This window comes from Urtica dioica, chromosome 6 (genome assembly GCF_054948205.1).
Source record: "Urtica dioica subsp. dioica isolate 48M chromosome 6, U.dioica_male_clone48M_v1_H2, whole genome shotgun sequence".
NCBI lineage: Eukaryota > Viridiplantae > Streptophyta > Magnoliopsida > Rosales > Urticaceae > Urtica > Urtica dioica.
Window position 1 is genome coordinate 32,340,503 of NC_142761.1, and position 25,910 is coordinate 32,366,412.

Sequence of the window (25,910 nt, forward strand, 5' to 3'; positions counted from 1 at the left end):
GAAAAGGGGTCCTGATGGGAACGTCGAGACGTTCAAAGCACGACTTGTGGCGAAGGGTTATACCCAACAAGAAGGGATTGACTATGAAGAAACCTTCTCGCCAGTCGCGATGCTTAAATCCATCCGCATACTCCTATCCATAGCTGCAGCTCTCGACTATGAGATCTGGCAAATGGATGTCAAGACAGCTTTTCTGAATGGAAATCTTGACGAGCGCATTTACATGGCTCAACCAGACGGTTTCGTGGAAGAAGGTCAAGAGACCAAGGTTCATGAGTTGCTTAAGTCCATTTATGGATTAAAGCAAGCATCTAGGTCATGGAATATTAGATTCGATGAAACTGTAAAGAGCTTTGGCTTTGAACAGTCAATAGATGAGCCTTGTGTTTACAAGTTAATACACGAAGGTAAAGTTGTGTTTCTGGTACTATATGTCGATGATATACTACTCATTGGTAATGACGTGGGTAAGTTATCTGAGGTTAAGGTCTGGCTGGCAAAGCAATTCGATATGAAGGATCTAGGAGAAGTCGCGTACATTCTGGGGATCCAAATCTTTCGATATAGGAAAAACCGGACCCTGTCGCTCTCTCAAGCATCTTATATTGATAAGATGATGGATCGCTTCTCGATGCAAGACTCCAAGAAGGGCCAAACACCCTTTAGGCATGGAGTTTCACTCTCTAAGGACCAGTCTCCCAAGACTGCACAAGAGATTGAAGACATGAGGAAAATTCCTTACGCCTCTGCCGTATGAAGCCTCATGTATGCTATGCTTTGCACTAGACCTGATATATGTTTCGCCGTTGGCGTGGTTAGCCGTTTCCAATCCGACCCTGGACCCGAGCACTGGATTGCTGTTAAGCATGTTCTTAAGTATCTTCGAAGAACTAGGAACTTGATTCTTACATACTCAGGTACTGACCTGACTATGACGGGATATACCGACTCCGATTTTCAAGCGGATAAGGATTCCAGGAAATCCACTTCGGGATCTGTGTTCATCCTTAATGGTGGAGCTGTTGTGTGGAGAAGTATTAAGCAATCTTGCATTGCTGACTCCACAATGGAAGCAGAATATGTGGCTGCTTGTGAAGCATCAAAAGAGGTTGTATGGCTTAGAAAATTCCTTAAGTATTTGGAAGTTGTTCCAAACGTCGACGAGCCCATGACCCTTTATTGTGATAATAGTGGGGCTGTCGCTAACTAAAAGGAACCTAGAAGCCATAAGCGCTCTAAGCATATTGAGAGGAAATACCATTTGATTCGAGAGATCGTGCAGCGCGGAGACGTGGAAGTGAAGAAGATCTCAACGGTGGACAACCTCGCAGATCCATTCACCAAGGCCCTAGCGAACAAGGTCTTCGACCAACATCGTGAGGGATTAGGCATGAAGGACTACACACACCTTCTTTGAGTCAAGTGGGAGTTTGTTGTCAATGGTGCCCACAAGAAGAGTTGTAGTCTTTATTTTGAACATTTGATGTAATAAAGTCTCATGAAGACTCTTGCTTGTAATTGCCTATTCATTCATTAATAAAGTTGAAACGTTCATTCAATCTTCCTTGTCTGAAGCTTTATGATAAAACCATAGTCTTTTAGTCCATAAACAAACTTAACAACTTACGAAGAGACAAATGTAGATTTGCATGAACAAACTCTTCGTAGTTTGCTTAAAACGATATATTCGCAATCTTAGGGTCAAAGGACTATTGACCTCAGTATGATTGTTAGAAGAATCTACGATGTCTGGTTATGAGGCATTGAGAGTTAGGAACTCTATAGTTCTTCTAGGTATCTTCCGAAGGTACTGAATTGACCAGTGCACTTCTAGAGACAAGATAAGAACAAACCATTTAACCTCTTATGTCTCGAAGTCACTATGTATGAATTGCATCATGCTTACCTTAATCCTGAAATGAGACATGCCATTTCACACCTTAGTATTCTCATTTGAGAAAGTCAAAGTTCGGACTCACTATGTGATTCCGAACAAGGCCTATTGGTGAAGTACTAAGTTGTGAGTCTGTCATGAGTAACTTTGTGAAGTTCTCATAGATATGGAATTCATGTACAAGATTGCTGAAATGCAATGTATGTCACCTCATGCTTTGTTCCTTGGAGTGTGAATAAATGAACTGGCCAGTGTCCAAATTGAGTCTCGACTCTTTTGGATGAAACAATGTGACTTGTTAGCTCCTCGTCAATACATTGTTTCTAACTTATTCACAAGCGACAAAGGAGTTGAGGAAATAACAGCTAGAAGGGTAAAATGGTAATTTAGTAAATCCTGAATAGCTGATGACATTCATGAAGGGTAAACATAGATAATATTCAGTGGATCCGCTCATCATAATTAGGTCGAATTCTTGAGTAGAAAATAAATTCATTTGAACCGAGAGATTTTCAGTGTCAACTCTTTAGTGGAGTCAGTTGGCATTAAGCTAAACTTGGAAAAGGTTTGTGAACTTTTGAGTCCAAGTGTTTAGCTAAAGCTTTGTTCATTTGGGTCCATGAGGTCACTGTCACGAATCACATCGATAGGAATAGTTAAACTGGAAGCTAAGCCAAAACAAGAACGAAAATAGTTAAAAGGGTATTTTTGTCTTTTGAGACAAAGGATGAAATGAATGTCAATAAATTTTTTGACAAGGTCATTTTGTGACATGTTTCACTCGGCCATGACTTGATCATTGGGCCTTGTGAATTAATTTCATTTCATAAGAATTTTATTGAAAATTCTTATTGGGCCTTTTTCATGTTGTCATGAACAAATGGAAAAGCTTCTAGAAGCCTTTTCTAGAAGGCCTTGGGCGCCCAACATACCCAACCAAGAGAGAATATTTTGTGCATAAATGTATCAAGATACTTGCCAAAAGAAAAAGAGGAAACAAATTTGCATAAGGATGCTATATGGAATTCGGCCAAGAGAGAGACAAGGCAAGCCTTGAACAAAATAGGAAACAAATCAAGGCTTCTAGAAGCCCTAGCTTGGCCGAGTATCTCAAAGGGAAAAAAGAGGAAATTGCTCATGAATATGTGATATTCCATAGAAGAGGAAACTACCTTATTGAAGGTGAGACCTCTCCTATAAATAGGAGCCTCATTTCCTCACAATTCATTCATCCAAGTTTAAGAGATTTGAGAGACTCTCTCTCTAGAACTTGGCCGAAGTCCTCTTCTCTCTCTCTCTAGTTTATTTTCGGTTTTCTCTTGTCTTGGCACCTAGGTCCTCACTCGACCTAGTCTTTAGCTCTGCGACTTCGAGACTCGTTCTCAAGTCGTAGTGTTTAAAAGTGCCCACTCACTAATTCCTTCTTTTCGAGTGATTTAGTGATAGAAACTATCGTGGTTGCTCGAGTTCCCGAGGAAAGAAAAAAGAGACGTGCTGCGAGGGGAGACGAACGTTGCCAACCTTCCAAAGGCTCATCAACGTTCAAGCATCAAAAAGGTTAGTAACTTTTATAGCTCATATTAGTTTTTATTTACATGCATATGCTCTTGTCTAGGTTAGTAAAAACTAGTTTTACTTAAAAAGAAAATTTTTAAAATTCCGCCGCTTTGCGAAGCGTTTAATCTTTTTCTTAAACCCTAGATCGATTCCAACAGTTCTTTGCCTACACACAGCAGCATCCGTCTCCCATGCAGACATCCCCCGCGATGATGCACCCTGGGACGACGCCGCCATCCGCTTCAATGCCGAATGTTCAGACGCCGCCATCCGCTTCAATGCCAAATGCTGATCAGACGCCAGGTTCGGTAGAATTTCAGCGACATCGTTCGAGCGGCAGCGCACCAGGCCGCCAAGGCGCACGAGCAAGATCTGGCGGAAGAGGAGGCCGTGCATTCCAGAATTGGCAGACTTCGAATGAAAAAGGGAAACAAAAAGAATAGATTGTAATTTTTTTAATTTATTGAACGTAAATTATCAAATTTTATGAATTTAATATTAGAATTTCTATTAAATTATTTATATAATTATTCTAATTAATATTATTCAAATTATTTATTTAATTTATTTAATTAATTTTTAAATAATTTTTTAAATTATAATTTTTATATATTTAATAGGCTGATTCTATTAGAATCAGCATTTAAAAAAAAAAACTACAGACAATCAGATGCGACTAGTCGCATCTGATACCTTCGCGGGAAGAGTATCAGATGCGACTAGTCGCATCTGATTGTACTAACACCCGCCAAAATATTAGGCAGGGAATTACTGTCGCATCTGATACTTTTACCGCGAAGGTATCAGATGCGACTAGTCGCATCTGATACTATAATTCACGCTTTAATATCTTATTTTGGAGGATATTTAGGTGCGACGTTTGGTGCGACTAGTCGCACCTAAAATGTCACACCTGATAGTGATGACTTTCAGGTGCGACAAGTCGCACCTAAAATCATCAGGTGCGCACTTTCAGATGCAACTTTGTCGCATCTAAAGTCGCACCTGATGATACTTTCAGGTGCGACATTGCTGCTTTCTGGTGCGACTTTTGTCGCACCTGATGCTATTAATTGTACTAGTGTATTTTGTTCATATAACTTTTTTTTGGCGAGACAAACACAATTACGACGACAGAATCAAGAAGCTTCGTTAAGCAAACATTGTTGACGCCGTGCTAGGAGAGTCCAATGGCAGCTTGCCAACCAGCACCACCAGCTATGATAAACACCGCATCGTACGTGTGGTCGACCACCGTGTACGACGAGTTCTATAATTAAACTCTCAACACAGCTAAAAAAATAAATATGAAATTTAAAATAAAAAATCCAATCCAATCAAATCCAAATTAACACTGCTCATGCGAGATATTGGGAGATTGAAAAACGGTCAACATCTTCCTCTTCTCCCAAAAGCCCCTAAATCTTGCTTGTATCAATTCCTGAACTGTAATTTTCATCGAGATAGTTCCCAGTTTTGGGTCAAGTCTTGACGAAACAAAATCTTTGGGGGATTTGAAGGACAACGTATATGGATGAGCGTGGTACTCGTTACGGAATCTCTATTGAACAGAATCTTCAATCTTTAATCTCATTGCTAGGTTTTGCCCTAACTCAGCGAGACCGGTGAGGTCGATTTGGGACAACGCGGTGGTTTCATCACCGAAGAGGCTCCATTGGATTGTCTTCGCGTAGCCCAGAGAGTCTGAAGCTCTTTCCGATCGATTGTCTGAGGATGGCAACATATTTTAATGTTAAAGCTATTGAAGATAAAAAGAAAACGAAAATAAAAGGCAAGTCGTTATATTGAAGATATAAAAGCTCTTTAATTATTATTATTATTATTATTATTATTATTATTATTATTATTATTATTATTATTATTATTATTATTATTATTATTGTTTTGGTATCTGTTTGGTAAACAGATTTGCTAAAAAAATGTTAAAACAATTTTTTGAGGGTATTTTAATTAATGCATTTGTAATTGCATTTATTAAGCGACACGTGTCAGTTAGATATCTGTTAAAAAATTAACGGAAGGATGAGTTTTGAAACAAATGAGAAGTTGATGATAAATGCTTGATGGGCAAATTGTCAATGGTGTAAGAGTTTAGGATGATTTTGCTTAATTAATTCTAATAATAATAGTGATCATATAAATAAACAATACTAACTTAAAATACAAATTTTATAAAACACATTAGTTTTACTTTTTTGTGTAAAAATCGCCATTATTGAGCCCTTGGAAGATGAAGTGTTGTGTTTTATAAATTAAAAAAAAAAAAAAAAAAAAAAAAAAAAAAAAAAACTTGAACAAGTGCTGTTGATTCGTCGGACGAATACCCAAAACTCGGGCAACAAAATTCGATTCCAAACAGGGAAAACGAAGATTGTATTTCTGGAAATATTTCTTAATCAAAGTCTGCCTTACAAAATATGAAACGCATCCTTAAATACACAACAAAAGAAACTCAACAGTTGGGGAAAACCAAAAGACAACAACCGAAATTAAACACGAAATTAAACATCCTAGAATGGGTGAAAATGAGTGGTCCATATTGTTTCGCCGCTAGTATAACTACCCCTCACCTTGTTTTGCATCCAACAAAAAATAAAAGAGTAGTAGACTATTAAAAGTGTCTTAAAAGAGTGTCAAAAGTGTTTTTGTAGTGTGAGTCTTAACACTTGGTCTTGTAATCTCTTTTGAGTAGTCTTAATAAAAAGTGTGAGTGTTTTCCACAAAAGAGTTGTGTTCAACAATCTGGTATCAGAGCGAGGTTGTGAGTTTGGTTGTCGGATCTCTTGAAAGTCTTAGTATGCTCTGTGGTTGCAGCTTTGACTGATCTTCCACATCAGAAACTATTTTTTGAGATTGTTAGTGTGAGTTTTCTTTGTGTCGTGAGTAGTCCGTGACTCTGCAAGCTTTGTGTCGGAAACTAACTTGTTTGGTATTACCGAGGTACTGTCAACACGATGGGTGATCTCCAAGTCGTCGGTGGAATTAAGAAACTCAACAGCAACAACTACAACACGTGGGCAACATGTGTGATGTCCTATTTACAAGGACAAGACCTTTGGGAGGTCGTCGGAGGAAGCGAAACCACGCCACCGGAGGAAGATGCTAACGGCATCCTGTGCAAATGGAGAATCAAAGCAGGCAAAGCAATGTTTGCCTTGAAAACTACTATTGAAGAGGAGAAGGTGGAGCACATTCGAGACGAGAAGACACCGAAAGAAGCATGAGACACGTTCGTCACGCTTTTCTCAAAGAAGAATGATATAAGGCTACAACTGCTGGAGAACGAGCTGTTATCAATCTCACAACGTGACATGATGATTTCTCAGTACTTCCACAAAGGTCAAGTCGATCTATCGGGAGATTACTGAACTAGATCTGAAGTCCGTCATTGGAAAAGCTCGAATGAAGAGGATCATCATCCATGGATTGCGGCCGGAATATAGACACTTCGTTATTGCCGTACAAGGATGGCCCACTCAACCATCACTTGTAGAATTTGAAAATTTGCTAGCAAGCCAAGAAGCCATGGCTATGCAAATGAGAGGCATCACGCTAAAGAGTGAAGATGAAGCACTCTACGCAAGCAAAAGCCAGAGCAATGTCAAGTCGTCCAAAGGTGGATACAAAAATGGTGACAAAGGAAGAAGCCATCAAGGAACCACACAACATTGGAGAGCTCGGAAGAATAACGATTTGAGTTTTCAAGAGAAGAGGTTCGAAGGCAATTGTTACAATTACGGAAAGAAGGGCCACATGCCCAAGGATTGTTGGTCCAAGAAGAAACAATCGAGAGCAATGCAAAAACTTCCAATAAGGAGATGGAGGATGAATGGGATGCTGAGGTGCTATGTGCCATAGAAGAAGACGAGCTGGCACTCATGGCGATGTCGGGAGAATACATCTATTACGATAACGATTGGATCCTAGCACTCATGGCGATGTCGGGAGAATACATCTATTACGATAACGACTGGATCGTTGATTCAGGATGCTCAAATTACATGACCGGCGATCAGAAGAAACTACAAAACAAGAGGGAGTACAAAGGGAGTCGCGTGGTAAGTACAGCCAACAACTCACCATTGTCGATTGCTCAAATTGGTAGCACAACGATCATGTCTGGTAATACATCTGAAACGGTGTTACTACACGATGTCTATCATGTGCCAGGTATAAAGAAGAACTTATTGTCAGTTCCACAACTAACAACATCAGGCAACTACGTAAAGGCGTATGAAGATGTTAAAGTATTGGGAACGCCAACTATGGAAAGACGGAAAGTGGAATCTGTTTATGTGCTCTTGGCAGAGTCTGCCTATGTAGACAAGACTCGGAAGAATGAGATATTGATTTGTGGCACGCGAAGTTGGGACATGTTGGCTACCACAAGTTGAAGGCGATTATGGAGAAATCCATGCTCAAAGGCCTACCTCAACTTGAAGTCAAAACATATGTTGTTTGCGCTGGATGTCAATATGATAAAGCTCACCAATTACCATACAAGGAGTCAAAGTTCAGAGCAAAGAAACCATTAGAGTTAATTCACTCTGATGTATTCGGTCTAGTCAAGCAAGCATCGATTAGCGGGAGGACGTTCATCGACGACTACTCAAGATATGTCTTGGTTTTCTTCATGAAAGAAAAGTCTGACACATTCTCAAAGTTTTCAAGAATTCAAGACGGAGGCCGAAGGAGAAGTGGGAATGAAGATCTGTTGTCTTCGCTCAGATAATGGAGGAGAATACAAGTCAGACGAGTTCAAGCAATATCTACAAGAGTGCGAGATACGTCATCAGTTTACATGTGCCAACACACCGCAACAAAATGGTATAGCGGAGAGAAAGAATCGACATCTTGCAGAGATATGTCGAAGCATGCTACACGCGAAGAATGTGCTAGGAAGATTTTGGGCTGAAGCTATGCGAACTGCCGCCCATGTGATCAACAAACTTCCCCAACCAAGGTTAGGTTTCCTCTCACCATTTGAGACGTTACCGGATATGAAACCTACAGTTAGCTACTTCCGAGTATTTGGCTGCGTATGCTATGTATTTGTGCCTAGTCATTTACGTAGCAAGTTAGATAAGAAAGCAGTCAGATGTATATTTGTTGGATACAACAACCAAAGAAAAGGGTGGAAGTGTTGTGATCCAACAAATGGAAAATGCTACACCTCAAGAGATGTAGTGTTTGATGAAGCATCTTCGTGGTGGTCCTCGGAGAATAAAGTTCTACCAGACTCGAACAACTTTGAAGAAATGCTACAACGGAAGATAGGGGAGCAAACTGCACACGTTCGGCCAAGTATTGACACGCCTAAAGAACGTGGTGACGGTGATGAGCATGTGGAAACTAATGCAGCGGAAGCTAGAGAAATAAGTGACAACTTCGATCGTTGATTCGGCGCACGAATGCCCAACCAAAGTTCCTCCAGGTGCTGTTGATTCGTCGGACGAATACCCAAAACTTGGGAAACAAAATTCGATTCCAAACAGGGAAAACGAAGATTGGATTTCTGTAAATATTTCTTAATCAAAGTCTGCCTTACAAAGTCTGAAACGCAGCCTTAAATACACAACAAAAGACACCCAACAGTTGGGGAAAACCAAAAGACAACAACCGAAATTAAACACGAAATTAAACACATAATTAACATAAAACATTCTCGAAAGTCGTTCCATGCAGATAATGTCTGTAGCTTCGAAACGAATGACGCCAATAGAAAAACTGATGCTCGAGTCAACCGGTGCGCGTCGCGCGTGCTTGGACCGTTTCTCAAATCGTTCCAGAAACGTCAAAGCGTGTTCGATGTGGGGCTGGACTGCATCAGAAACTCAACTAAGCAAATCTTGTAAAATGGACACACCAGTTCCACAACTTAGACGGACGGAAAGAATGCGAAAGCCAAATCCCAAGTATGCCAACGTAGCTATTTTAGAAGACGTTGTTCAAGAGCCGGAGACGTATGAAGAAGCATCACAAAGACTCAGCTTGGAAGAAGGCGATGGAAGAAGAAATTACGGCATTCGAGCAAAGCCAAACTTGGGAACTGGTGCCAAGACTAAGAGATATCAAACCCATTTTTTGCAAGTGGGTCTACAAAATTAAGCGTCGCCCAGATGGATCAATCGAGAGATACAAGGCCCGCCTAGTAGCTCGAGGATTCTCTCAGCAATATGGACTAGACTATGATGAAACGTTTAGTCTGGGGCAAAGATCACTACGGTACGAATCCTGCTAGCACTTGTGGCAAGTAAAGATCGGAAATTATGGCAAATGGATGTGAAGAACGCTTTCTTGCATGGGGAGCTAGACCGAGAGATAGACATGAACCAACCAAAAGGATTTGAGAGTGCCACAAAGCTCAATCATGTGCGCAAACTGAGAAAAGCTTTGTATGGATTGAAGCAGGCGCCAAGAGGTTGGTATGGTAAGATTGCTGAATTTCTTACTCGGAGCGGTTATTTAGTTGCACATGCAGACTTAAGCTTATTCATCAAGGAAAGAGAAGGAAAATTGGCAATTGTTGTTGGTTTATGTGGACGATTTGATCATCACTAGAGATGACGCACGAGAAAATCTATCGGTGCGCTTTCAGATTGAGGAGCTAGGAGAGCTTAAGCACTTCTTGGGGTTAGAAGTTGATCGCACCAAAGAAGGATTATTTCTCTGCCAACACAAGTATACAAGAGATATACTTAAAAAGTTTGGATTGATGGAGTGCAAGCCAGTCTCAACTCCGATTGAACCAAATGCCAAGATCTGTGCACATGAAGGCAAAGAATTGGAAGACGAGACGATGTATCGACAACTAGTAGGTATTCTTATCTACTTAACTTTAACTCGGCCTGACATTTCTTATGCAGTTGGGGTCTTGAGTCGGTACATGCAAAATCCAAAGAAACCTCACTTGGATGCGGCTCGACGAATTCTGAGATATGTCAAAGTTACAATCGACTATGGCCTTTTGTATGAAATAGGTGAAGACTGCAAGCTAGTTGGATACTGCGATGCTGACTACGCAGGAGATCACGATACCCGAAGATCAACCATAGGATATGTGTTCAAGCTCGGGTCGGGAACAATCTCTTAGTGCAACAAAAGACAACCAATGGTGTCGTTGTCAACTACAGAGGCAGAGTACAGAGCAGCGGCTACAGTAGCTCGGGAATGTACATGGCTCATACTCTTAATGGAGGATTTACAACAAAACGTTGACTATGCGGTGCCACTTCACTGCGACAACCAATCTGCGGTTCGCCTATAAGAGAATCCGGTGTTTCATGCTCGAACAAAGCATGTGGAGGTACACTATCATTTCATCCGAGAGAAAGTTCTAAAGGAGGAAATCAAGATGCGGCAGATCAAGATAGATGACCAAGTAGTGGACTTTTCACAAAAGGGCTAAGTACTGGCAAATGTGAGGGCTTTCGGTGTCAGCTCAATATGGTACGGCGCATGGATGCTAGTGTTAAGGGGGAGAGTGTTAATAATCAACATTAGCCCAATGGAGAATAAAAAGCACAAGAGTGGTGTAAGCCCAATTACGAAATAAATCTAATTAGTAGAAGCCCATTAACTAGAAACTTCTTAGTATTATATATGTAGAAGGGTGTAGAGTATTGTAAAATATCTAGATATTTTGTAAGAACATCCTAGAAGGGGTGAAAATGAGTGGTCCATATTGTTTCACCACTAGTATAAATACCCCTCACCACCACCTTGTTTTGCATCGAACAAAAAAAATAAAAGAGTAGTAGTCTCCTAAAAATGTCTACAAAGAGTCCCAAAAGTCTTTTTGTAGTGTGAGTCCCTACAAAGTTCGTAAATTTTTCTATAAATGTGTTATGGTTTATGTGCTGCGGTACAAATGATTCCGAGATATATAATGGATGCTTTGTATTGTTGAACAATTCAAAGCTCAAAAAATAGGCTGAATGCCAGTCTGAATCCGTTAGGCCTTTTGCAGGAGCGTCAAGTCTGTGACTTTGTGGTTGCAATTAATTGAATATGTATCACAGTATAATTCTAAATATTATTTTTATACATCATCGCAAACACGTAGGGAAAGAATTCTCACTTACTCCAATTAAAGTTTAAACACAATAATGAAGTTAGAAACCAAGAATTTGAACTAAATCATCAAAAACTAACGACGAATTATTTCGTGAAGAACACTAAATATCATCAGCTTTTAAGAATTGTAGGTATTTGATCACTTACCGGTAAATCTCCGTCGAAATACGTGAAAATTTGCCTAAAGAGATCCGGAAAGTGGACGGTTTCCCTGGAAAGTGGATGGTTTCCCAATAATGAAGTTAGAAACCAAGAATTTGAACTAAATCATCAAAAACTAACGACGAATTATTTCGTGAAGAACACTAAATATCATCAGCTTTTAAGAATTGTAGGTATTTGATCACTTACCGGTAAATTTCCGTCGGAATGCGTGAAAATTTGCCTAAAGAGAACCGGAAAGTGGACGGTTTCCCTGGAAAGTGGATGGTTTCCGGAATGGTTTCCTCGGAATCCAAGGAAAAACGGAAAGTGAACGGTTTTGTACATACTGGTACCGGGACTTTGAAAAAAACGATTTCCGGATTAGTTTACATTCGGTTTCCCCGGAATTTCAAACCTTGCTTAAAGTAACTAGATTTCATATTTTAGTGTGGTTTGGTTGACGTGTGATGAAAATTCTCTAACATCTTAATTTTCATCGTTTCTTTTTGTCCTCTTCATTACTTTAATTTTTCTTTCACTTTATTTTCAGCTCTTTTTTTTTTTGAGTTTTGCATGAAATATGCATTGCAATGTGTGTGTGTCGCACACATTATTGTTCATACGTGCAAACAAAAAAAAAGTATAAATGTACTTGTAAATTTAATCAACCTATTAGAGAGTAGCAAAAAAAAAGATAAAAACTAAAATTATTCAACCATCAAAGGGATACTATCAACGGGTCAATAATCCAAAATTTTGCTAGTTATTAGTTTTAGTGGATAATAAAATCACTCAACATATTGAAAACGTCCGAATTGTTGACGTGCGTTTTTCATTTACTTAGATAATATATATTTAAATATACATTGTAAATTTTTTTTTTCTCTAAGAAAATTATTTTCTACATAGCCAGTCCAGATGTTAAATTATTAATAAGCTTTAAGTGAGTGACACTAACATAAGGATTGATTATTATCCAACATTACTGTGTTGGCTGGAATATTTAAATAGAAGTTAAAGATGAAAATATTTTCATACCCAAAGAAAACACGAGAAGTAACAATATATCATCAACAATGGATACTCTGGTATAAACAAAAAAAACATAGCTCCAATATATAAAAAGCATCAATACAACTTGTGAACTGGGAAAGCTCAAGAGGATATGGACCCAACGCCAGTCTTGCACGCGAGCCCGAAACCAAAAGAATAAACCCAGCCACGAATACAAAAAAGAACAACATCACATGTTTGTTGTGTAAATAAGGACAACCATAAGGATAAATCCCAATCGGTGAGGGAAAAAGAGTGCATCATCCTCTTTTTAGACTACATTTTTGGACAGCAATAAGCATAACTCGTACACTACGGTCTCGGCCTCTTGCGGCGAGGAGATTGCACTGCCGGGTCATCATCTTCCACATTCTGTTGCGGAAGCGGTTCAAAATCAACGTCGAAACTAACAAGCTCCTGCGTGAACAAAAAAAAGAAAAAAGAATTACACAACATAAATTACATCACATAAACTTCATCTAAAAAAAAAACTCACACTAAACCAGGAGTCAAAGTTTTGAATAGAATCTTCCTCTACAACAACATGTTGCTCTCGCGGCTCAGCATCACAAAACATATGCTCCTGCGTAAATAATATACAATTAATATAACAAACTTTTTAAGTAATAATAACTTGACATATACTTGAAGGAAGCAATGAATAATTTGGAAAAAAAACTCACACTAAACATGGGCCATTCAATTTGAATGCCATCTTCAACGGCCAATTGTTGCCATTGTCGCTCATCACGCTGGCTTTGGTAGATATCCAACGAAGAGTTTTGAATAGCATCTTCGTCTACAACATGTTGCTCTTGCGGCTCATCACCCAAAATCACAATCTCCTGCATAAACAATATACACGATTATATATACATACTTTCACATATATATACACGCTTTCAAGCAATGACAAACTCACTTGAAATGGATCTTCAACTGCCAACTCTTGCTCTTGCATCTCATCACGCTGACTTTGGAAGATCTCAGGTGTTGCAGGTTGCGGCGGTGGAAGCGGTGCTATAATTGGCCGTGGAAGCGGTGCAATCTGCGGTGCGGTGCTGTCTTTTACCCGACAAACCGACCATTCTTGAAACTGCAGCCGACCAATATATAATTTAATAATTTATTGAATACAATTATTTTTCAACGAGATACTGCATCACTTACGCTTGTAGTATCATTGGTGTGAAGTATGTACTCGTGCATGATCCAGTGAGTTTTGACGGCGCGATTTGTTTGAGCATCGTAAGCGTAAAAGTTGAGATGATTCATGATTCCGATCACACCGTCGTTTGAATCTTTAATCGGCTTCGTTTGTGCAGCTCTCCAAAATCCGGTTTCACCGCTGCGATTCACATTCTGGCCGGACGATGACTTCGGCACCCTCTTTATTAGATAATACCGCTCGTTGTCGAACAGGTTCACGTTCGGACTCCCTGTACATAATTTTAAAATTTTAGAAAATTAATAATAACTTTTTATTTTAATTCAAACATAACAACGTATGACAAGTATAGTAATAAAAATATATTTAATTGTGTTTTGGAAGTGCAGTTAATTAAAGACTAAAGAGAACGTTAGTTCTTTGATTCTTCTTCTTTTTTATTATTATAAAAAGTTGTGCTATAAATTTTAGTTGTACATATTACTGAGCAGTCGAGTATAATTTTTAATATTTATTTTTCGGATTAAAAGCTCAAGTGAGGGATAATTTCTCAAAGCTGCGAGTTCCAGGTGGAGTTATTGATTCGGTTTTTTTATGTTATTATTGTCACAGTGACAAGGCTAAAACGCAGTAATGAAATCAATAAGTATGAATGTCGAAAAGAATGTACTTACAATCAACGGTTCTTGGATCAAGAAAGTGGGTACTGTGTTCTTTGACAATCTTGGAGCAAATATGAATGTCGAAAGTAATCTTTGAAGCAAGAACTTTTAGAAGCAACTCCTCCTCCGACGGAGCGAACCTCATGAAAGTTATATCTTCCATCGTAAACCCTAGAAAAAAAGAAGCAAGATCAAGGTGTATAAATATGAATGTCTCAACCGATCACGATGTGATACAATAACAATGTGTAAAAAAAGTGTATGCTATATTTACCTGGTAAAAACGATCGAATTTAAATAAGTCTAGAGAGAGTTTGAACGAGATATTCTTGAAATGTTAAAATTTATCAAAATATGGTATATGGAATATTATTTATATACGCAGCTGTGATTTCATAAAAATGGTATAAAACAAACAGTTTATTTTATTTTTCAAAAACCCACTTGAAGTGGGATTAGTCGATATCAAAATATATTTTAAGACTTGGTCAAAGTAAATAATAAAAATGAATCAAGAATCAAGAAGAAAAAAAAAATAATGTACGTACCTTACGCCTTCCTGAATGTATTAGCCCTGGTTTGGCATCATTATTAAAAAGAACTATAAAAATAAAATAAAGTAGTATATAGTAACAAATGATGAATAGCTTCGTATATAATCAACGATGTATCTAAAAAATGTAAGAGAAATACAGCTGGAAAATAGTTAAAGTACTGTAATACTTTTTAAACCCCAGAAATAACTACCATTTTGTTTCAAACATGTCACTCTACTGCCTTGTTTCAATATATCACTTCAGATTTTATTGTTGGATTTTTTTTTTCTATTACATTCCTCTAATCTAACACAAAACGTGCAGCTTAATTTTTATCAAGTTGTTTTTTTTCCTCTTCATTACTTTAATTTTCCATTCTTTTATAATTTTGCATAATTCAATATGCATTGTAATGTGTGACATATGCATTGTAATGTGTGACGCACGTATTATTGTTCATACATGCTAAGAAATGTGTTTAGAGGTCTTTTGTCCCTTTCAAAACCTTCTCAGAGAGGTGGACAAAAAAAAAACAATGATGAGTTATAAATTTTTAAGAATTATACATTAAGAAATAGAGTGAGCATTTCTTGTTAGTTTATAATAATTAAATGCAAAATCAATAATTAAGTGATAAATGAAATAAAAAAAAAAGCGACGATTTTGCTACTAAATAAATTAGTGTGATAATGAGCCAGTTCATGTAAAAAGACTTAAAACAATTGCTACCACGAAGTAATTAAGAATTATACCTTCAAAATCACAAGCTCTTGCGGCTCATCATCCAAAATCACAAGCTTCTGCGTAAACAATGGCATTGATTCTGACGGAGAAGGATCTTGATGGCAGGACGGATCAAAGAGGATCTTGATGAAATTGCTACGACGGGAGTCTCGGGATAATGATCATACGTGAGAATGATGAACTCTCTTCGTGGCTAAAAAATATGTGCTCCGTCGCTTTGTTGGAACCATTCCTCAAGCTTGCCCCAAATCTCATTCGCGGACTCGGCAAACAAGAAGCTTGATCAACTTTCTTTGGAAACAAAATCGAGAAGCCAAGAAACTACGATGTTGTTGTCGCGCTTCCAAACATTCGGTCTTGTAGATTATCTGAGGGCGGTCTGGCGGAGTGTACAATATTCACTATTCGCAACAAAGAGACGTGATTGTCTTCACTGATCAGCCGATGAGAGACCAAGGGTTTCTCTGGAATATCGTAATTTCCAAAATTTAAAAGATTGGTCTGAACTTCGAGAATGGAACTCCGTCTCGCTCCTACAGCAGATCGAGAGAATGGAGCGTTGTCTCAAATCTTCACCGAATCAAAATAAATTCTTCATCGATGAAATTCCAGTTTCCGCCATGGAAGCACGGGAAAGGAATCGGAATGCACATCGAGAAAAGAGAGGCAGAAAAACCTAATCTTCGTGAGTTTTTACTTGAGCTTGCATCGGAGATCTATGTGTCCGTCTGAATCGCCATTGAACATGAAGAGAAGGAGAAAAGCAGCAACATAGATCATTTCCGATCGCATGGAATTGTGGACGATGAAGGATATATTTAACCTAGAAAATCAAATCCGAAAATATGCTCTGAACCACACGACCTATCTCTGTGGATGAAGATTTGTCATTTGCCATTGTAGCGATAAGAGAAAAGCTTGAAAACGTGAAGGAGAAGAAATTGGAGACCGGAAAACTCATAGTACACGGAAGACTCGCTATGATATCATATTAGATTTATATGTTTAGATTGAAGAAATCGAATTGGGAAAAATGAACTTTGTTCTTGACTGAATTGGATACAAAATTTTATTCGATTCTTAATGAATTGTATAAGATAACAACCTTTATATAGCAGAGATAAACAACACATTACAAAACATAAACAACCAACTAAGAAAATGAGATGTTATTTGCTTATACAGACTAAACCATAAAAGACTAAACGACATGGGCTGAGACACAAAGTTTGTGTTCCAATACTCTTTAAATCCATGTCCGACTGTGAAGCTCATTTGTTCTCCATTGGACCGTATTTTTCTTTGATTCAGAACCCTAAATCCCAGACAAACCAATCACGACAGGGGAAGAAGGCATAGGCGCGGATTTCATCTTGCCAACAAGAGAGAGCAAGCCTCGTCGTGGGTCAAAGACACGTTGTGGGTCTTGTGCTCGCCGGTATCGACATCGGTCTTGCCGTGCTCTTGTTCTTTTCGGCCTTAACATCGGACTCGCGGTAGGTCTTACGCTTGTCGGTGTCAACATTTGACTTGTCATGGGCCTTGTGCTCGCCGGTCTCAACATCAGACTTGCCATGGGTTTTGTGCGTGAGTCAAAGAAACACCCACCTTGATTTCGATTGGAAAGAGAGGAACAAGGAAAGAAGGAAGAAGAAGAGAGAGAGAGAGAGAGAGAGAGAGAGAGAGAGAGAGAGAGAGAGAGAGAGATTTTCATATTGGGCTGGTTTAATCGCTTCGTTTCAATCATCACGTGACATGGCGATCTTAAGGATAAAAATAACAAAAGGACAAGTGAAAATTTAACTATCACAAAAGGCCGAGAAATCAGTTTTTTTTCGTTCTGGGTGCAACTTGTTAAAGTAGCTATATTTGAGAAGCTAAAAATATCAATAATTCATATATATATATATATATATATATATATATATAGAGAGAGAGAGAGAGAGAGAGAGAGAGAGAGAGAGAGAATTGAAGCCTCCAATTGAAGGCTCCATTTAAAGTTGAATTCTTTACAGTTTAGGCCATGTGCAGGGCCGGCATGAGACATTTTGAGGTCTAAAACTAAACTTTAAAATAAGACTTTTAGGAAGTATTGAAATAAAAATATATATATATAGTAGTAAATTTCAAGTGCGATAATAATAGAGTTTAATTACACAAATCCTCCTGAAGTTATGCACCATTAATAATTTGTCTTGTCAAATGTTTACCTCAACTTTAAAACATAACAAAAATTCTCCTTCTGTCTAATGTTGAATTCTTTACAGTTTAGGCCATATGAAGGGCCGGCTTGAGACATTTCGAGGTCTAAAACTAAACTTTAAAATAAGACTTTTATGAGTATTGAAATAAAAATATGTATAGTAGTAAATTTCAAGTGTGATAATAATAGAGATTAATTACAAAAAGCCCCCTGTAGTTATGCACCATTAATAATTTGTCTTGTCAAATGTTTACCTCAAACTTTAAAACATAACAAAAATTCTTCTTTTGTCTAATATTGAATTCTTTACAGTTTAGGCCATATGCAGGGTCGGCTTGAGACATTTTGAGGTCTAAAACTAAACTTTAAAATAAGACTTTTATGAGTATTGAAATAAAAATATGTATAGTAGTAAATTTCAAGTGCGATAATAATAGAGATTAATTACACAAATCCCCCTGAAGTTATGCACCATTAATAATTTGTCTTGTCAAATGTTTATCGCAAACTTTAAAACATAACAAAAATTCCCCTTCTGTCTAATATTTATAGCATCTCCTATCACACGGCATCTCACTATATATATCGTGTGATATGCTCCAACCACACTCTATTTGCATCACCAAATATAGAGTGTGACAGAGTGTCACGCTATATTTGCAGTGACACTATATCACACGGTAAATTTTTTTTTTTTAAATCCTTTTAATAACACATTAAATATTAATTATATATATATATATATATATATATGTATATATTAACCCTATGAATATTTATAAAACACCAAAACTCATAAATTGACTACAAAAAACTTATTAAAATAAATTTCAAGTAAAACATAAAAAACACACAAAATAAATAAAAACTAAAAACAATAACATAATTTTAAAAGACATAGTAAATTATTTCCAGTTCCGTCAAGATAATTATAATACTGAGTAAAATCTTGATCTCGATCTCCTTGAGTTTGATCTCCCTAAGCTTGATCTCCCTGAGCTTGATCTCGTTGATAATTAGATACTCGATATTGAGATCCATGATATTGGGAACCTTCTCCTTGTTTTTCATATTGGTTCGTCTGTGCTCTTTTTTGCATAATTTTTTCTTTTTCTTTTACTAGAAATTCATGCATATTTGGGTCGGATATAGTATCTGAATTCATGAATAAAATTTTATTCTCTTCTTTCATTTGAGCTAGCTCAATCTTTTTCTTTTAAAGTTCATTTTTTTGTCTCTGAACTTCAATTCTATCAACATTAGAATCTTTAATAGTTCGGACAAGACTCTCATTTTTGTCCATAATTTTTTTAATTCTTCATCATCTTTTTGTTGTCTCTTTGCTTTCTTTACACCCATTGGTCTTTCAGATAAATTGCAAGTGCCTTCTTGATCGTTCATGTTAAGATCAAATGAATTCATACTGGGGGTTACAGGTGACTCGGTAGAAAATGATGACGATGAAGGATGGTTACGACCTGGGGACTCGGTATTTGAGCTGTTACCAGCAAATTTCTCAATTCCCTTAAGAATGGGCCACACATGGTCAAATTTGAAGCCCCTCTTGTATTTGGCATCCTCTACCAATAACATTTTCGCTTGAGTTAACTATTACATATTGATAAAAGAATAATGATAAAAAGTTAGTAAGTACAAATAAAAAAAATATAATGTATACATATTCTCGACAAAATATATACTTACAATGTCTTATTCCGTAGCACCGCTTGGATTCTTATTTTCAATCTGGTTAATACATCCCCTTATTTTCGAAACAGCAGACAAAATGGTTGTCATTCTAGTTTCTAAAGATCTTCTTGGTCTAACTTTTTGGATTCCATTTGAGTAATACTCTGTTTCAATTCTTGCCCAAAATTGATCTTTTTTTTGGGAAATCCCTATGATTGGGTTTTGAGAAATATCATTTAGAACCGTCGGTGGTTCGATCTGTGGTCAGACCATATAACCGCACGTAGGTTAGGTGTGGTGAAGTTCTTATATTCTCGTCGTCATTGTCTCACTGGAAAGTGGTTTCCGGTTCCTCGTCACTTCGTCAATAGTCGGCCTTCGTGTTCTTCACGTTCTTCGTGTTCTTCGCGTTCTTCGCATTCTTCGTGTTCTTCACGTTCTTTGCGTTCTTCGAGTTCTTCACGTTCTTCACGTTCTTCGTGTTCTTCGCGTTCTTTGTCTTCTCGTCAGATTCTTCGTCATCTCTTAGTTCTCTTATCATGGTCTTGATTCCCTCTTCTCTTCTCTCTGTCTTTGTCTTTTATTTTTCTTGGTCATTTTCCGATCTTTTGAGTGCTTTGAAAGCTTTTGGTTTTTGAGATCTTTTGTTTTCTTCAAAATCATCCTCCTTTGGTAAAAAAATGAGGGGGGTATTTATAGAATTTTGAGTGTGTAAAGTTATGGAAACTTGGTCGGAGGGATTCTCCGGTTTTGCGGATTTTACCGGAGGGATCCTCCAGTTTTGTGGGTTTTACCGGAGGGATCTTCCGGTTTTGAGGGTTCTACCGGATGGATCCTCCGGTTTTGTGAGTTTTACCGGAGGGATCCTCCGGTTTTGTGGGTTCTACCGGAGGGATCCTCCGGTTTTGTGAGTTTTACCAGAGGTGTCCTCCGGTTTTGTGGGTTCTACCGGAGGGATCCTCTGGTTTTGTGGGTTTTACTGGAGCGGTCTTCCGTTTTTGCGTTGTTTTTGCATTTGGATTGTGGTTTTTCGCATACGAAAAATGACGCCTTAACATTAACCCCCCCCAAGTTTTACGTGCGACTCGTCGTGCGTGAAACTATAATTTTTATGCACCATTTTGAATATTCCAGTGAACTTGGATGTGTAAGCTTCAATTACCCAGATCTTTTTCGAATGTTTGCTATTTTTTTTGTTAAACACAACTTCTGTGACTTGGCGAGATGGGCCGAGATATCGTTCGAAGATGGTCTGAAGGCTGGTCAGGATGAAGGCACTTCAATGATTAAGAAGCTAGGAGGAGAGTTTATTTCCTTTTTCGGGAAAGAACCGTGATCAGGCAGCCGAACTCATATGTCTGCATTCGGACCTACATGCTATTCAGGCAGATAGTGACACTATTTGGACGGGGCGTGACGTTTCTCGGGCGGAGTGTGGCTTAATTCGAGTGGCGTGGCGCTAGCTCATCTCTGATCAAGCATACAACGGTCTGGTTTCTTACTGGTGTGGGATCTTCCAGGGGAAGAAGAAGACGATTGTCGAGAACCCGGGTCTCCCAATTTCCTTCTCCTATGTTCCTTCTGACTTGCCTCCGGAGGTGACTGAGCCAGGCAAGGGCGAGGAGGTTCTTCCTTGGGACACAGAGCGAGTGGACTTGGATGGCGATAGCGATTTGTCGCTTTTGAAACTTGCATTTCGTACGCCCGTGCGGTTACTTATGACTTCCCGTACTTGTCTTTTTGTGTAGTTACTGTTTTTTTATGCTTTTTGGGCAAACTATCACTTGTTGATATTTTTTTTCTTGGTGGCGCGGTTCATTGTGCATCTTTTTAACCCGTTGTATTCTCGTGGGTCCCCGTTTGGGTGAGTCTTATTGGTAAATAAGCGCTTTCCCTTTTTTCACTTGTAATTGTATGAATCTTTTGGAATCTCTTATTATTTATACGACTTGTCTCCTTTATTTTTGTGTTTGTATTTTTTGTATGGACATGATTGAGCTTGTGCTAGGTTTTGATGCCTTTTTCATTTTCTTGCGCCTTGATGAGGATTTGAGGTGAGTCCGGGTTTTGATGGCATGAATTCCCTCATCTCAAGCTATATGGGATTCTTTTAGTTGCATTCAGGACCTTGGAGTCGAGAGTTCTCATTTTCTCGGATCCCATAAAAGCTTTGAGGTCGGTCAAGGACTCGATGGCGCGAGTCCCCTCATCTCGGGTCGCGCATAAATATTTGAGATATGATTGGGGCTTTGACGCCGCAATAACCTCTTACTCAGATTATATGGACGCTTTGAGGTTGGTCGGAGACTCGATGGCGCGAGTCCCCTCATCTCAGGTCGCACAGAATTCTTTGAGATATATTGAGGTTTTGACGCCCCAATCACCTCTTTCTCAAATTCCATAGATGCTTTGAGGTCGGTCAGGGACTCGATGGCGCGAGTCCCCTCATCTCAGGTCGCACAGAATTCTTTGAGATATGTTTGGGGTTTTGACGCCGCAATCACCTCTTTCTCAGATTCCATGGACGCTTTGAGGTCGGTCGGAGACTTGATGGCACAAGTCCCCTCATCTCGGGTCGCACAGAATTCTTTGAGATATGTTTGAGATTTTGACCTCTTTCTCAGATTCCATGGATACTTTGAGGTTGGTCGAGGACTCGATGGCGCGAGTCCCCTCATCTCGGGTCGCACGGAATTCTTTGAGATATGTTTAGGATTTTGACGCCGCAATCACTTTTTTTTCTACGTTTAGGGGCTCGATTTCTTGTCCAGTTTATTTTATTTGCCGTTGCGTTTGGTATTTGGCTTAGGCCATTAACCCTATAGTTTTTATGTAACTCGTTTAAATTGTATGAAAAAATAGCTAATCATTGCAAATTGAGTGTGAATCTCGACTTCATTAATTACTTGGGCGTGTAGCCGCTTTTGAAAGTTCAAAATGTACTTGGGCATCGCCACTTTTAGAAAAGTAACATTACATTTGGGCCGGTGGCCACTTTTTGAAAGTAAAAGCGTAGAAAAGTAAACCAAAAACTCTGGTTGTATCGTTTGCTAGCCTTCAGACAACATCGCGTTATGGCCTACTGGTAATATTGGCGGAGCTCTGCGTTCCATGGGTACCTAATCTCTGTGCCGTCCATCTCATCGAGGCGATAGGTTCTGTTGTGGATCACCTTTCGGATTCGGTAAGGCCCTTCCCAGTTTGGCACGAGTGCTCCCGCCCCACGTACTTGTGTATTTTGGAACACTTTTCTCATGACGAGGCTTCCTTCGACAAAACAGCGAACTTTAACCTTCGAGTTTTAGTGCTTTTTAACGATCCTTTTCTGGGCGGCCATGCGAGTGAACGCTTCAGCTCTCATTTCTTTGATCACACCAAGCTCCATCCGAAGGGCTTCATTGTTGTCGCTTTCGTCGAAGGTTTCCATTCAAAATGACGGTGCTACAATCTCGACTGGGATGACAGCTTCGACTCCGTAGATCAGGGAGAATTTTGTTTCACCGGTAGTGGTTCTCATCGGCGTCCGATAGGCCCAGAGGACGAGAGGGAGCTCATCGGCCTATGCGCCTTTCTTCTCTTCCAGTTTCTTCTTCAATGTCTTTTTGATTGTCTTGTTAACAGCTTCAAGTGACCATTCGCATGCGGATGGCGCGGTGAAGAGAACGTTTTGCTAATCTTCAGTTGCTCGCATATTGCTCGGACTCTTGCGTTATCAAACTGACTGCCGTTATCGGTGACTATCGAGGCGGGGATTCCGTGGCGACATATAATCTACCACCACATGAAGTTTGTTGTATTGGCTTCGGTTATTGTGGCTAGAGGTTTTGCCTCCACCCATTTTGTGAAGTAGTCGATTGCGACTATAGCCCAGACTCGTTGGCCTGACGCATCGGGAGTTTGCAAATGAGGTCTACTCCCCATTTCGTGAACGGGCGTGCCACGAGGATTGGGCATAATTAGGTTGGGGCCTGCCTCGGAACATGCGAGAATCTTTGACATTTGTCGCATTTTCGCGCTAAGCCGAAGGCATCCTTCTTCATTGTAGGCCAGAAATAGCCTTGTTTGAGCACCTTCAAAGTGAGGGATGGGCCTGCGGAGTGATTTCCACATATCCCTTCATGGATTTCCCTCAAGACATAGTTGGCTTCGGCCTCGTCCAAACATCGGAGGAGCGGATGCGAGTATCCTCTTTTGTAGAGCGTGGAACCTCGTAAAACATATTTGTGCGCATGGTACTTCACCCTCTTAGCTTCAGCTTGGTTGGAGGGGAGCGTGTTGTCGTGGAGGTAGTTGACGATTAGAGTCATCCATTTCGGCTATGGTTCTTCTTCGATCAATCTCACTTCTCTCATGTTGATGGATGAGAGCTTCAGGGTCTCGACGGGCACTTTTCCCAATTAATCGATTTCGCCTCTGGAGGCCATCTGGGCTAGAGCATTAGCCTCGACATTCGAGCCTCTGGGGACTTGCATGATCTCGTACAAGGATATTGTCTCTAATCGGAGCTTGGGCTCCTCCAGGTATGCGACTATGTTCTCTTCCTTCGCCTGATACTCCCCATTGACTTGGTTGACGATGAGGAGTGAGTCGCTGTGGATCCTAAGGTTTTTCGCTCCAAGTTTTCTATCTATGTCGAGTCCCGCTAGGAGAGCTTCGTATTCAGCCTCATTGTTTGAGGTCTTGAATTGAAAATGAATGGCATACTTGAGCTTCTCTCCATATGGGTTGATGAAGACGATTCCGGCTCCCGACCCGTGCATGTTAGATGCTCCATCCACGTGGAGGCTCCAGATTGGCCCGCCGGGGGTAGCCTTCCTCTTCTTTTCCGCCTCCTTGTCCTTTGTGGTCTCTTTTTCTCTTTCAGTTTTCTCGTCTTGGAATATGTTCACGTCGTAGGTGAATTCGGCGATGAAGTCGGAGACAGCTTGTCCTTTGATTGCAACCCTCGGCTGAAATTCCACCCCGTATTCTCCCAACTCTTGAGACCAGATGGCCATTCTTGTTGAGGTGCCCTTCTGCATCGCCTTCTTGATCGGACATTCGGTCCTCACAACGATTTGGTGTGCTTGGAAATACGGCCGGAGCTTCTTTGCCGCCATCGTCAGAGCAAGAAACAATTTCTCTATCTCTGAATATCGCATCTCTGCGTCTAGGAGAGCCTTGCTCACGTAGTATACAGGTCATTGGATCTTTTCTTCTTCTCGGATGAGGACTGCACTTACCGCCATATCTACGGAGAAGTACAGATAAAGGGTCTCGCCGTCCTTTGTCTTTGCCAAGAGTGGTGGTGTGGCAAAGTAGGCCTTTAGGTTATGGAATGCGACCTCGCACAATTGAAGTTGGCTCCTCCTTTGATGGCTTGGAAGAAAGGCAGGCACCGGTCGGTGGCCTTGGAGATGAATCGGCTAAGCGCAGCCACGTGTCCAGTGAGGCTTTGAACCTTCTTTGCCTTGGTCGAGGATCTCATATCTAGAAGGGCCTGGATCTTTTCAGGATTGGCTTCGATTCCTCGCTGGTTGACCGTGAATACCAAGAATTTTCCCGATTCGACTCCAAATGGGCATTTGTTTCGGTTTAACTTCATCTTATACTTTCAGAGGAGAGTGAAGGTCTCCTCCAAGTCCTTGACGTGGTCCGGTGCCTTGAGGCTCTTGAGGAGCATGTCGTCAATGTAAACCTCCATCATCTTTCCGATATGCTTGGCAAACATTTGGTTTACCAAGCGTTGGTAAGTGGCTCCGGCATTCTTCAATCCGAACAGCATTACTTGATAGCAAAATAGTCCTCGGTCAGTGGTGAACGTGATTTTAAGTTCGTCCGGTTCGTACATTCTTATCTGATTGTATCCTGAGTACGCGTCCATGAAGCCCATGAGTTCATGTCCAGCGGTGGAGTCGACCAGCTGGTCAATCCTTGGCAAGGGAAAACAATCCTTTGGGTATGCCTTGTTTAGGTCGGTGTAGTCGTTGCAGATTCGCCATTTTCCATTCGATTTCTTCACCATGACTACGTTAGAGACCTAATTGGGGAACTTGGCTTCGCGAACGAACTTAGCGGTGATCAATTTCTCGACTTCCTCATTGATCGCGAGGTATCTCTCGGGGTTAAACGATCTTCTTTTTTGAATTTTTCCTTTCTCTCCGGTGAGCACATTGAGTCGATG

At 39.8% G+C, this 25,910-nt stretch overlaps 3 protein-coding genes and 2 pseudogenes across 3 annotated transcripts; 1 reads left to right on the forward strand and 4 right to left on the reverse strand.

Moving 5' to 3' along the window:
• The first annotated feature begins 6,426 nt into the window (after positions 1-6,426).
• On the forward strand, positions 6,427-10,565 carry LOC149393682 (uncharacterized; annotated as a pseudogene).
• A 2,492-nt stretch (positions 10,566-13,057) lies between these two features.
• On the reverse strand, positions 13,058-14,738 carry LOC149393683 (uncharacterized). The gene is made up of 6 exons (XM_089618115.1): positions 14,588-14,738; positions 13,916-14,184; positions 13,668-13,841; positions 13,429-13,590; positions 13,242-13,328; positions 13,058-13,162 (listed from the first exon to the last, which is right to left on the reverse strand). Exons 1-6 carry the CDS (start codon positions 14,736-14,738, stop codon positions 13,058-13,060), a joined length of 948 nt encoding a protein of 315 aa, XP_089474241.1.
• A 4,299-nt stretch (positions 14,739-19,037) lies between these two features.
• On the reverse strand, positions 19,038-19,666 carry LOC149393684 (uncharacterized; annotated as a pseudogene).
• A 4,037-nt stretch (positions 19,667-23,703) lies between these two features.
• On the reverse strand, positions 23,704-24,054 carry LOC149393685 (uncharacterized). Its single transcript, XM_089618116.1, has one exon. The coding sequence runs from the start codon at positions 24,052-24,054 to the stop codon at positions 23,704-23,706; it is 351 nt and encodes a 116-aa protein (XP_089474242.1).
• A 90-nt stretch (positions 24,055-24,144) lies between these two features.
• Positions 24,145-24,888, reverse strand: LOC149393686 (uncharacterized). The gene has a single exon (XM_089618117.1). The coding sequence runs from the start codon at positions 24,886-24,888 to the stop codon at positions 24,145-24,147; it is 744 nt and encodes a 247-aa protein (XP_089474243.1).
• Positions 24,889-25,910: the final 1,022 nt, after the last annotated feature.

Bases quoted from the DNA above. Each gene is read 5' to 3' on its own strand.
- LOC149393683 (XM_089618115.1), bottom strand. From the start codon at position 14,738: ATGGAAGATATAACTTTCATGAGGTTCGCTCCGTCGGAGGAGGAGTTG. The intron at 14,185-14,587 runs GTAAGTACATTC...AATTATGTACAG, and splicing joins TGATCCAAGAACCGTTGATT to GGAGTCCGAACGTGAACCTG. The intron at 13,842-13,915 runs GTAAGTGATGCA...GGTCGGCTGCAG, and splicing joins ACACCAATGATACTACAAGC to TTTCAAGAATGGTCGGTTTG.
- LOC149393685 (XM_089618116.1), bottom strand. From the start codon at position 24,054: ATGACTCTAATCGTCAACTACCTCCACGACAACACGCTCCCCTCCAAC.
- LOC149393686 (XM_089618117.1), bottom strand. From the start codon at position 24,888: ATGCGATATTCAGAGATAGAGAAATTGTTTCTTGCTCTGACGATGGCG.